Source organism: Hyaena hyaena, unplaced genomic scaffold, assembly GCF_003009895.1.
Source record: "Hyaena hyaena isolate Hyena2069 unplaced genomic scaffold, ASM300989v1 scaffold_67, whole genome shotgun sequence".
NCBI lineage: Eukaryota > Metazoa > Chordata > Mammalia > Carnivora > Hyaenidae > Hyaena > Hyaena hyaena.
Window position 1 is genome coordinate 1,236,713 of NW_024080699.1, and position 13,881 is coordinate 1,250,593.

Consider the following 13,881-nt stretch of genomic DNA (forward strand, 5'->3'; position numbering starts at 1 on the left):
GATTAAAAATACTCTGTGACCAACTCGGAAAATGTAATGGAAGTCAAAAGATAATATGGTTTGATATGCAAATAAAATTATAGCCAACTAATGGATTTTTAAAGCTCACATTGTAAATGAGCACTGTTTGTTTTTAATTTACAAGAGTGAACCCCTACAATTTTAAGCCTTTTCCACACCTGTCTTGCCAATTTTTTAACAAAATAAACTTTATATTTGGAAGTATTGCCATTACAAAATCTTGTCATTCAATCCCATAGCTATTTTACCATATTAATTTAGCATATCCTTCCACGTGTTAAGCGCAATGAAGCTTCCTATTGATTTTATGTAATTTAATATTTTCCAAAAAAATTGTTCTATGGGGCGCCTGGGAGGCTCAGTCAGTTAAGTGCCCGACTTTGGCTGAGGTTATGATCTCACAGTCTGTGAGTTCAAGCCCTGCGTCGGGCTCTGTGCTGACAGCTCGGAGCCTGCTTCAGATCCTGTGTCTCCCTCTCTCTCTGTCCCTCTCCTACTGGTGCTCTGTCTCTCTCTGCCTCTCAAAAATAAATAAACATTAAAAAACAATACTTTCAGCTGGGGCACCTGGGTGGTTCAGAGAGTTAAGGGTCTGACTCTTAATTTTGGCTCGGGTCATGATCTCACAGTTCGTGAGATGGAGGCCTGTGTCAAGCTCGGTGCCGCCAGCAAGGAGCCTGCTTAGGATTCTCTTTTTCCTTCACTCTCTGCCCCTCCCCCGCTTGTGCACTCGCTCTCTCGCTCTCTCTCACTCTTGCCCTGAAAATAAACAAATAAACTTAAAAAAAAATTACCCTAAGGGAAAAGCCGCAGTTTAAGAATATTCTCTCAAAAGACCTCGCACTTCACTCACTCTCTTAAACTCAGACAGATAAGCATATTGACTATGAGAATTTTAAAAACTATTTACAGTTTCTGTCAAATATACTGCTCAGAAGTAAATATTCGAAAGGCAATTATGATGCCACTAATCTGAATCCTCACGCTTCTTTCACGCTGGACCAAATTAAAACTCGCCGTGACGCAACAATCCAACAATTAAACGCCTTTGGTGCGAACGCCTTCCGTGCAAGCTAAAGCTGAACTGATTGTGGTTTTACACTTCTTCTGCCAACGGTTAAATGCACACCGCTCTGAACAACTGGAATGAGAGATGTCTTCTAAGTTAAAAAATTACTGGATGCTATCCAAGCAATGACTAAGCTCTTCCTTGCTGGATACAAATTCAGCATTTTAGCGAGGGAATTAACACAGTTATGTTAACAAGCTTAAGATTCTAAGGATTTTCGAATCTCCTAATTGTCTAAAAGGATGAGCTCCCCAAACACCGCCCCCTTCCCACCTCCTCCCAATGCAATCCCCCATCCGCCATTACCAGTTCCCTCCTTCAGCTAAAGCTCACTAATGGCAGGGGGTGGGGGGGGCTGGGGCTGGGAAATCACTGATGATTTCATTAATTTGAATATATACTGACCACTCTGTACAACTTCTATATCCTTAGTGGTATTACTCTGCCATGTAGGCATTTTAAAAAATCATAAAGAACGAGTTGAAAGCACATGAACAGGGCAGCAGGCAGGATAAAATAAAATCTTCTGCTACGCCAGCACTAAAATCAGCCACTTTCATTAAGACCCTCAATATCAAGAGGCCAAAATCTTCGAAGAGGACATTAATGTATTTTTTGCAGCACACTAAATGGTCTGAAGAGGCAGAAAGAGATATAAAGAGCTAAATGACAAGTTTGAATGTCCAGGATTTTCTTTCTTTAAAAAAAAAAAGTGACAGCAACAGGTGCTTTAATGTTTGGACTCTCCAAACTTTAGATAAAGTCATCCAAAACATAATTCTTTTTTTTTTAAATGTTTTATTTATTATTGAGAGACAGAGAGAGATGGAGCATGAGCATGGGAGGGGCAGAGAGAGGAGGAGACACAGAATCTGAAGCAGGCTCCAAGCTCCAAGCTGTCAGCACAGAGCCCGACACGGGGCTCGAACTCACAAAAAGCGAGATCATGACCCAAGCCCAAGTCGAATGCTTAACTGAGTCACTCAGGCGCCCCCAAAACATAATTCTTTAGACTCAGATCATCAGTCTTGTGGATTTTTCTAACTTCACACCTGTGAGGCCACAAACATAAGATATAAAATATGCTGTCATTACTTTTAGAGTGAAGGTATTTAAACAACGAGTGGAAGGTGAGTTGAGGAATAAAAGTCCCCTCACTCAGGGTTCATTGTTCATCTACAGCCCAAAGATTTCTCTGTATATTCCAAAGGAGCACAAAACTACACTGGCTCATTTTACTTTTATCAAACTTCCCTTCTCTGAAAACGGATCATCCGGAAAACTCTCTATAAACCATATTTTTTGATTAATTACAAAACCTGCTTCCACCTATGGTGAGAGATGATTAACATGTTTCTTCTATAAACTGATTTTGGGTTGGTGCCTATACCAGAAAAGGCATTACATAAGACCCATCCACATACATAATTTTTTAAAACAATCTGCTGTCATAAACATTGTGATGAGACAGCCACTATTTACAGGGCCTAATCTAGTACTGTAAAACATACATGTCCCTACGATAAAGTAGCAAAATCACAAATGTTGAGGTCGCCCACTGGGGAACTGTTTATTTAACCATCAGACATGGAGAAAGGTTAGAAAATGGGAATTTCCTAAAAAGATGGTAGGAGTGTAGATTGGAACAGAGTGTAAAACTGGAAGGCAATCTGGCAAGATCTGTATCAAAAGCATTAAAATATGCATATCCTTTAACGAGAATTTCCTTGTGTAGGAAGGAGGGCATATGTAAGAAAACCATTAAAATAGACAATAGGACTTTTCTGAAAGAGTGTCGGTAAGAAACCCAAATACATCATCCCTCCCTCCGCTTTCCAGGTCTGAAGTCTGAAGGCCATGCTGGCAATGGGTGAGTGTCCTCAAGGAAGCTGATTTAGCGTGGTCAGCTCAAGTTCCCTGAACTTGGCCTTGGGGACCTTACAAGGAAATGTTGGATGCCATTTCATAAAAATAAAGTTCCAACAACTGTCATATCCAGATAACAGTCATGTCCTCTCGTGTGGCTCAGGAGATGCTACAGAGGATGAGGTAAAAGCAAGAGATTCCAATCACCTGCCCTTCAAACATATTGTTAACGAGGATAGAGGCAGACACTAAAGTAGGTCAAGCAAGTGCTTAACGAAGTGTCCTTTGGGCTCCAGGAACTCATCCAGAATAGCACGTCACCCATGACAGTTTTCCAGACTTTCCTTGCTCTTCTTCTTTTCTTTTCTTTTTTAAAAAAATTTTTCATGTTTATTATTTTTTTAAATGTTTTATTTATTTCTGAGAGAGAGAGAGAGAGAGCATGAGCAGGGGAGGGTCACAAAGAGAGGGAGACACAGAATCTGAAAACAGGCTCCAGGCTCTGGGCAAGCTGTCAGCACAGAGCCTGACGCGGGGCTCAAACCCAAGAACTGTGAGATCACGACCTGAGCCAAAGTCAGACGCTCAACCGACTGAACCACCCAGGCACCGCCAGGCATCCCTTGCTCATGATGACCTTGACAGCTCTGAAGAGTGCTGGACAGGTATTTCACAGAATGTCCACCTTCCCCCACCCCCCACCCCCCTGGGGACAAGACTTTTGTCTGACGGTTTCCCCATGATTAAGCAGGGGTTATGGATGGGTGGGGGAGAGGGGACCACAGAGGTGAACTGTCAATTCCATGACATCATATCAAAGATGCGTGTTGTCAACTTCTCATCATGGACATTAGCTTGTATCACCAGGCCAAGGCAGTGGGTGCCAGGTTTTCTGGCTATAAATTTGCTCTTGCGCTTCCTTCCATACTCATTCTTGGAAGGAAGTCATTAAATGTAGCCACTCGTGGTGAGGAGTTAATAAGCGCCAACTTCTAGAGTAGAGGAGGCTCTATTCTACCTAAAATCATCTGGAATTCTTTCGTATGGGAGACTTGTCTCTACAGCCATTTACTTATTCCATCATTTGTTTATATCGATGTGGACTCACAGATATTTATTTTATATCCTGGGTTATAACCCAACACTGTTATTTATGTTGTTACTCATATTGTCATTGTTTTGGCCACTAGGACCAATTTCAGATCGTCTCCTTTGTCCCTTTGACATGCCCCATCGTTCTGTGGACTACCTCTTTATTTTTCCCCATATTCTTGCCAGCAAAAATGCCTTACTCAGAAAAGAGCTGTCCCCTCCTACCAAAATTCATGTTAAAGTCCTGGCCACCAACACCTCAGAATGTGACCTTTTGAGGGGAACAGAGTTTTTGGGTCTAATTGGTTAAAATGAGATCATACTAAAGTAGGGTAGGCTGTTCCACCAAAATGACTAGTGTCCTTACAAAAAAGGGAAATTTGGGGGGCACCTGGGTGGCTCACTTGGTTAAGCCTCTGACTCTTGATTTCGGCTCAGGTCATGAGCTCATGGTTTGTGAGTTCAAGCCCCACATTGGGCTCTGCACTGACACTGCAGAGCCTGCTTGGGATTCTCTCCATCTCTCTGCCCCTCCCCTGCTCATGCTCTCTCTCAAAATAACTTTTAAAAAAAGTTTAAAGTTTAAATAACTTTAAAAAGGGATGGGGGGGGCAAGGATTTGGACACAGCACACGAGAACACTACATGAAAATGAAGGCAAAGATCAATACCCAAGGGAAGCCGAAGAAGGCCAGAGACCATCAGGTGCCCAGACAGACATCTAGAACATTCTCTCTCACGGCCTCAGAAGGAATTAACCCTGCTGACATCTTTTTACTTTTTTCAGTGTTCATTTATTTATTTTTGAGAGAAAGAGAGTGAGCATGAGCCGGGGAGGGGCAGAGAGAGAGAGGCGGAGAGAGAATCCCCTGGGCTGAATGCGCAGAGCCCAACGTGGGGCTCGATCCCATGAACCGTGAGATCATGACCTGAGCCAAAACCAAGAGTTAGACACTTAACTGACTGAGCCATCCAGGTGCCCTGGCCCTGTTGACGTCTTGATCTCTGACTTCCAGCCTCCAGAACGGTGAGAAAATAAATTTCTGTCGTTTAAGTCACTTGACTCTTACTTTGTTCCTGCAGCCCCAGCAGACTGATCCAGGGGCAGACATCACTCAGCTCTGCATTTCAATCTAAAACAGTTCACAACTGTGGCATCCAAAGAAGCAGGTACAGAGGCCTAGCCTAACTGACCTCCAAAAGAATATCCTGGAAATCAGAGGCCTGAGTCTCTGAGCTACAATATTTAGCATCATATTTGGCCACGAACAACGCGTGGGGCAGTGTTTTCAGAGAGCTTGTGTCCCCGGCAGTCTTCAGCCACCTGCAGCTCGGTCCCGAGCGCCGCATGCCAGCGCACCTGCAAATGTTAGCTATAACCACCCATCCAGTCTAATCACCGACTTCAGCGTGCTAAGTACCGGCTCCGTGAGAGCCAAGCACTTCCCAGGTGCCCTCGCCACGGTTCTGTGAGGAGCTGACAAAGAATTCCCCCCATCAGAGCAGATAAAGTCAAGCTGGCATTTTTGGTCCCTGTTTAATGACGTGCTTTGTCCCCGTTCCTTCTTCCCTAAGTCACATCAACAAGTGGCCCAAAGGCTTCGGATTGAACTGGATACCACTTCATTGTAAGCTATACAAATATTGTATAGTCATTCAGTACTGAGGATGTTTAGTACAGATTCACACGCTAGAGGAGACTGGAGCAAAATCTAAGCTATGACACGAAGGGATCGCAGTCCCCAGGAAAGAGAAAGTAACTTGCTTGCAGACTTATGACACGGGCGAGGCAGTCTAGAGAGAATCTGATACACCATCTCGCTCCACCTCCAGTGACCTTTTGGAGGTGACATCTGAGTGCCCGCATGGGTAGATGCAAAAACTTTTTTTTGTTCAGTCACCTGGGTGAAAAGGAACCGGAGGTAACAGAACAGGATCTGGAGTATTCGATCGGAAATTACTTTCATTACAAACGCTGTGGTTTGTCTGCATTTTTACGCCTATATTAAAAAATCGAGTGAAGTCATTAAGCTTAGGCCAGCTCAGAAAGCTTCTGCCTGAGTATGCAGTCCCTACGGCTCTACCATAATCCTTCAAATTATTAAATAATTACCCAATTCCCTTGGGGTCACATTTGGCACAAAATACTGTCTAAATGAACTAGTGATATGACCCAGTGAGTAACACTTATGTTCTTAACTTCCTAGGAACAAAAGGAAATGAAATAGTTCCCAGATACAAACTGGGGAGGAGAGTGAAGGGTGATCTGCGGGGTCAGGAAGGTTCACGGCGGGGAGTAAAACGACAAAGGAACATGAGAATCTACGGAAAATTCCGTAAGTGTCATCTCGTCCCCCACCAACCTCAGATATCAGCAATGATCCCGGTTCCCTTCCATTTCAGGAGTAGGTACAGCCACGAGAAAAAAAAGACAAAACCAAACATATGGCTCTGTCCTTCTGGACATTTCTACAATGTTAGCTGGGTTGCTTTGGAAAATCCCATTTTATCTCCTACAGCTATATGACCTCAAGTTGTCATTTCCAATAAAGTATGCTTGCACTGATTTTTATGAACATAGACAAAAGCTGCTACAACCTTCCCCCCTCCCCAAATCTTTCAAACCAACTGTAGTTGCTATGTAGGGTTATTTGTTCCTAAGGCAACAGCGTCTATCTAAGTACTAATGGCCTGTCCCTTTGCCAGGCAACAAACAGCCTTGTGATGCAACTGCACCTGTCTCAGCTACGGGTTACTATGGAGATGCTCCAGTTGCCATGGCTACCATCACGCTAATCGCCTAGCAAAGGCAGACGTACAGCAGTCTTCTCGGAGAGCCCAGCTGTTCCTCCACGTCTCTTGCTGAAGACTGATTGTCTAGGGCCTGTGATGGAATGCTTCTCAACTGAGATGCACAAGAACTTCATTAATGCCATTTCAGAGGATCACTTTGTGCTCCTGTCTGCAGAGCAAACACCAGACTAGGGAGAGAATCTGCAAACCAAGTGGACTATAAAACTACTGAAACCTACGAATCCATGCCATCCCTCATTGACATAAACTTGTAGTCCAAGGACAATTTCTCTCAACTGGGTGGTTACAGCAGAAAGTCTTGTTTACATTAAAGAAAAGCAATTTTTTTTTTGGGGGGGGCAGGAGTGAGGGATGTATTTCCAACCCACACACTATGTGAGGTCAAATCTATGGTAAATTTTGCATCTGTTATGTGGCTATTTTTGGGGAATCTAACATTAACACCCTCCCCCCCATTTTTTTTTTTAAGGGACAAGCTTCCTATCCTCCCCTCCAATTACATCTGTGTAAAAATGGCACCCATGACCTCACTGTCTCAGAACAAATAGGAGTGTGAGGGGGAATAAAAGTCTCCATTGTTCTTTGCTGCTCTCCTTGAAGAGGCAAACACCAAGTAACCACAACAAAGTGATCACTCCGGAGCACTGTCTACATGGAGACCGGGAATGACAACATGCAACGAGTCCTTCGGTGAACACCTGTAGACGCTTTTGGGCAGATGCTGGGAAGATGGAATCGCTTAGCTGGCTCATTCCTGTACTTCCACCGTCACACACTGAGATGGTAAAGCTGTCAACTTTTCTTTCTAAATGTTTCTACCCAGGAAGACAGTATTTCATCCACCATGAAGCCTTCTGAACGCATTCCTCTGAAGCAGCAGAAGCGGTAAGGTTTACAGGAAATACAATGGGTATGCCTCCAGGAATACCTCATGCCTTTCTCATTTATCTACAGTTATTTTTCATATCATACAGTCTACTGAATTAGGTTTAGTGCCTGTCTTGGCCAAAATAATGCAACTTCAGTAGACCCAAAAAAAAAAAACAAAACCCAAAACCCAAAAAGAAAATCTCTGAATTGCTTACCTTTGATACGCCTGAGGAGAGGCAGGGGGTGTATTGAACACGTGTGAGTATGGGTGGTAAGGTGTCTTTTTCAAAGCCTGAATTAGATTTTGTCTATACTCTGGGTCTATGCACCACAATGACCCTTTCCCAATGCTCTGCAAAGAAAATGAAAACATAAAAATGATCAATAAAAGAAACATTCAGTATTCCGCAGTAAGGAGATGAATAGCAATTAGTACAGTTACTTATTTTTAAAAGCCTCTCGCCTATTTCTTCGTGTTTGCCAGCCAGAAATACGGACTATTGCACCCTGACAATATAGCACCATAAAATGCGCTTCAGTCTTCCCTGGATTAAGTCTGACAGACGAAATGAACATGTTATTACCAGGTGATGTTGATATAATAATATTGTAATTTTCATACCCTACTGGCCCCCAAACTCAGATGCATTTATTATTTCTCAGTGTCAACTCTGAAGGACGTATGTATTCTCTTCTGGAAAATGAGTTTTCGACTTGTCAGATTTCAAATGTGGAAAGAGAAAGAGGGAGGGCTGGGCACCTCAAAACTCCCATGTCCGCTGTAAAAAATTCGAGGGCTGTGTTTTGAAACCATATTACTTCGGTACCACTTCACAAAAACAGAAAAGTAATCCCCTTGTTTTTCTTTTTCCTACTTACTCACAAAAGAATGACATTTAAGCTTCCAATGGAATTCTGTAATTACCTTCCCCAAGAAACAAAAGAACTCAGGCAGCGGTGGTTAAACCTAAGCCAGAACGCAGGCTTTTATTTTCTGGATGCTGTCCTTCATAGACCTAAAGGAGCTGAATCTTTAGAAGCCAAATTTTAAAATGCAAATTTCCTAAAACGGGTTCCATGGAAAGACTTGCTCTGAGGCCCACTTTTGGTCTGTGGACAGCATTTCTGTTTAAAACAACAACAACAAAAAAGTAGGTCCTTCCTGTGCGGCCACTGAACTGGCAGCGCGCCGAAGGGCAGTGGCTACTCTGACTGTATGCTTTCAAGTGACCGAATGTACCCAAGCTGTTTGATAAGGTCGTTTGTAAATATTTACTGATTTGGAGAGAAAAGAAGTCAAATTGCATAAACCCACACCCACCCCATGCTTGCAGCCAAGGACTGACTCTCTTATTTTCCGAATTATTGTACTAGAGGAACATTTAGAAAGCAAACAATGAAAACTGTTGAACTATTATGGGGGGTGGGGGGGGACTCCACGAAAATCCCTTAGAAGGAAAACAAAAATTAAGTTATTCCTAAAATTTTAAAGAGGCTTTTACAAATTTGTATTTCAGTCATGAGTTCACCAAGTAGTTCATTCGCAGACCCCATTAAAATTCTTGACTATCACAACATCAGTGAGCAGTGGACCTGGAATTAACTCTTTCCGGTGCACTGCGAACAGAGAATTGCTCAAAGCCAAGACCAGGGGGCCGGGGCCTCTGATCACCCCAGCCTCCACGTGCCGGGCGCAGGCCTGAGCCCCAGCACGGGTCCCAGTCAGGCCGACCTGCCTAAGCTGAGCACCAACGTTCCAGTTTAACGGTCTGGATGTCTGAAGGCAGAAAGAGGTCAACTTTGAAGCATTCAATGTCCTTAAGTGGCCTTTTCTTTCATGTGTATGTTTTCAAGCCCAGAACAGTGTAGTGGCACGGATGAGGCTTCCCTGGTAAAGCAGGCAGGCCAGCAGATGAGATGCCAGGACTCACCTGTTGTTTGGAAGAGAGACGCAAGGCACACTTTCTAGTAGAGGGGTGTGTGGGAGACAACAGGTCAGACCGGTACCTACCAAATCTGGATAACGTGAAACAAACCAAAAGCCATTAAGTCTGGGGGCAGTGGAGGTCCTGGGCTGATTCCACCAAAGGCTGCTGTGCAGTGGGCCCCTAACCAGCCACCTGGAGGGGTGCAACCCAAACATCTCTGCAACGAGATTATCTCCATTCTGGGAACCTAAAGAACGGCTTTTGTTTTCATCAAGGTGGCTTTCAGGGTGGGGCTGTTTAATCTCACAGGGAATAAAACTATGACAAAGAAATGAAGGACAATTGACCCTCTTGGGCAAACAATAGTAAGCCAGGAATGTGGTTTCTCCTAATCCTGACCTAAGTATCTTTTTTATTATACTACATTACTATCTACCAACTACATGGAAAAAACCCGCAGGTGCCGGGATGGGGGACGTTGCCCGTAAGTGATCCTGGTGCAAGAAGCAGGGGTGGGTTACAGTAAGAACCAGGAATTTTGGAGACAGAGAGACATTTCTTGTGTGGTCCTTGGAAAATCAGGGTCCCCAGAAAGCCTCGGCTTCCTCCTTGGCAAATAAAGAGACCCCTCTACCAGGGATGGGTATGAGGACCAGCCATGGCATGATGTCAAACACCCATAACAGTAGCGGTGCCCACAGGTACTCAGTAATGGTGGGTGACGCCATGAACATCTTTCCGACAGAAGAAAGAGAGCAAAGCTGGCTCCCCAATGCCTGTCGCTAAATCAAATCTGATTTTCCCAAAGCCGTCCATCATGGAAGCAGCACCGAGTTCCAACAGTGGTAGTGGGAGGAGAGTCCAGCAAACTCACAGGTACTGTGGGTCCGGGCTTGGCAAACCCACTTTGAAGCGCTCCTCTGCTTTCTAAGATGCTCCCTTTATTTCCATCAGTGCCCCCATCTGCCTTCTCCGCACACTTGCTCTATGTACTCGATACCGTATCTCCTCCCGTGTTCAGAAAGCCAATTCCGACTCACAGGAGCCTAGCTGCTAGAAGTTTTCTTTCGTCTGGGTCTTCACACAGTGATTGCCAAGCCGAGGTTTCATTTCAAACTGGTCGGCACATATTTGCAATATTCATTCACTGCAGACAGTTGCCCAGGCTTTGGGTCATAATGATGTCTGCCTTGATCAGTTCTGCATTTCACCGGGAAGGAGATGTGGAACAGCTGATTGGTTTTCACAGGCCAGATGTGAATTTCAATATCTCACACTCAGAATTTCCAAAGAGAGAAAAATAACAACAAAAAAAAAGCGTCTTCAGGACACAGCCATGGGGACACTCATCTGTCTACTCCAATGACCGTACAGAGCCTGAGAGGAGCAGAAAGAGCCTGGCACTGCATCTCATATTTTCCTTGTTCTCATGTAACAGTTCAGAAGAGTAAAAAGGTTGAGTTGAAAGAAATTTTAATGGAAATATGCACACAGAGAAATACTCAAGTTTCTTAGGCCAGGAAAAATTACATTTAATGCCCCTAACAGGGGAAAGGCAGCTGAAATTTGATTATAGCTGTGTAATACATTTAGAGTCAGGGCTTTTACAGAAATTTCTGCATCTTATCTGAAGAATAGGGATTTTTTTTTTTTTTTTTTACTGTGATAACTGTGGGGGCCATGCATTAAATAAGGGTTAAGGAATTCAAAATAATAATAATAATAAAGATCTTCATTCAGAGACACATTTTTGTGTCTACACGTTCTTTAAGATGATATTTATATACCTACGTGTATATAGAGATGAAAATTGTGCCTCTGAACGAAGATCTTTCAAACACACACATATGTAGCTTGAAAAAAACTAATGTCAAAAAGTAGAGGGAAAGAAGTTGAGTAAGAAGATATGGATGAGGCCAAGGTTTGTTCTTTTTAAAATTTGTTTTTAATGTTTTATTTATTTCTGGGAGAGAGAGAGAGAGGCAGCGTGAGCTGGGGAGGGTCAGAGAGAGAGGGTGATACAGAATCTGAAACAGGCTCCAGGCTCTGAGCTGTCAGCACGGAGCCCGACGCGGGGCTCGAGCCCACAAACCGTGAGATCATGACCTGAGCCAAAGTCGGACACTTAACCGACTGAGCCACCGAGGTGCCCCAACAAGTTTTGTTCTTTAATTAAAAAGCACCTGGGGAACAATAGACATCTCCCTGATAGCAATAAAAAAAAAAAACCTTCAGTACACAAGAAGAAAAAAAGACAAGAGCCTATATCGTAGAAAGAACTGATTAGTTAGAAAGGGTATGAGAGAGAGAGAGAGAGAGAGAGAGAGAGAGAAGAACTACTAGTATATTAAGTCTTAAATCTAACTTCTAAATAACATTTTTTTCTGAGAGGTCTCTAGCAGCTCGTGAATCTCCGTCCCCCACCCCCACCCCCGCTATAGCAACTTGGCCCTGCTGAGCACTTGTCTGTCCTTCTGTCTTACATACGGGTCTTTCTTTGTGGGCTCTGCACTAGGTTGTGAATCCCTGAGGGTAAGTACCAAATTTTAAAGATTATTTTCAAACTGTGGGCTATCACATTAATGGCTCCTGAAATCAATGTAATGGGTCAAAACCAGCACTGTTTTAATGCAACAGAACCGAACCAAATATATTAGACTAGAAAACAAGTGTAGTGAGGTGGCATTTTGTGAAATGGGCATGTGTGTACACATGGTGTGTAATGAATCATAACATACACTTCTTACTTGGATTCTGGGCCAAAGAAGTAGGCAAGCACTGGTCAAGACGACAATTTCCTCCCCTTCTCACCACTTCTGAGGGATAAAGCCCATTTCCAGCAGTAATGGAAGACTCCCTCAACAGGACAGCCAAGGCAGATGAGGAGAGGAGCCGTCCTTGGGGAAGGGAGATCATAAGGCGGGACCCGTGTCCATTTGGAGCAGGGAGCTGGATACGTGTTCTTGGTACATTTGAAATGATTCTTCTTGATGTTTCTGCTATGCCATTTCTGAGGGTGTTTCCAGCACCACCTACCCTTGTTCACTACCTCCTCCATGTGGCACCCACTCCGTGCCAGGTGCCTTGGGGGACACACTAGTGACTACAACACAATACAAAAAGGTGCTGCTCTCCTGAAGCTTGGATTCCAGAGGGGGAAGAAGACAGCAAGTAAGTAAGTGAAGAAATAAGTAAGTAAGATCATACAGACTGTAATGTCTGCCGTGAAGGAAATAACGAGGACGGAGTTCGAAGGCAGGAACTTGCCGCCGTATGAAGAATAAACGGGTTGGAAGGTCTGTTATGAGCCAATGCCACAGTCTGGGTCTGAAGTGACCAGGTGGCAGCGACGGCGGCGAAGGAAGAAGGGCAGCTTCAGGACGTATTCTGGGGGACCAAGTGGATTAGAAGTGGCAGGTGAAGAAGAAAGAAGAAAAATGGTTCGGTTTGAGCAACGAATTGGGTCGAAGATTGGGAGGGGAGGAAATCCAGTGCTCATCTGGACATATAACCTTTGACCTGTCCATGAATTAAGAAGAGCTGATCACAGTACCTGAATGACCTTGCTGGACACCTGCTACCTCTCTTCCCCTCTGCTTAGACCCACAGACCCCCACCTTTAGAGCAAAAGCTCAGTGATGTAGGAAGGCAGATCTACGGTGGGCTGGCTTTCGAGGTTTAACATCAACTGATTCTTCTACAGCAGGGGCTGCTCAGAGTGAATGTTTTATTCGTTGAAGATATGGATGAGGCCATATCTGTTGGCCTCACTCAATTCTGTTGTCCCACAAAAGCGACCACAGGCGTGAAGGACAGATGTGGCTGTACTTCCCTAAGACTTGATTTACAAAAACACAGCCCATTGTTCACTGCCCCCTGCCCCACAGCTCCTATACTTGAACCCAGGGTTCAGACTCAAAACATCTGTAGTTGTGGGAACCCAAAACCAGGTAAGGAGTCTTGAGGGGCTAGGAGAGGTGGGCTGGTGCTGTGGGATCGGGGAGGGGGAAGTCAAGTGCTTGAAGGCAGGAAAGGGGGTCATGCGGGGGGACGGGGGAGGAGGAGGCTAAGTCAGCTGGTCAGTAATAAGAATACAACTTGTGGAGCGGACGCAGCCCACTCTCCCTCTCTGGGTCTCCCCCCAGAGTGGGTCCCAGCGCACAAGGATGCTTCCACCCCCATATCCACACCCCTGCCTCTCCTCCTCTACTCTGGAGCTGG

The 13,881-nt window shown here is 44.4% G+C and overlaps 1 protein-coding gene across 8 annotated transcripts in view; it reads right to left on the minus strand.

The window, feature by feature from the left end:
- The window catches only part of FOXN3 (forkhead box N3), a 418,273-nt gene that overhangs the window by 171,832 nt on the left and 232,560 nt on the right, over positions 1-13,881 (minus strand). For all 8 annotated transcript variants that reach the window (XM_039232480.1, XM_039232481.1, XM_039232482.1 and 5 more), the window contains one exon: positions 7,948-8,084. In XM_039232480.1, the coding sequence (XP_039088411.1) occupies positions 7,948-8,084 (137 nt within the window). The remainder of the gene's footprint in view (positions 1-7,947; positions 8,085-13,881) is intronic.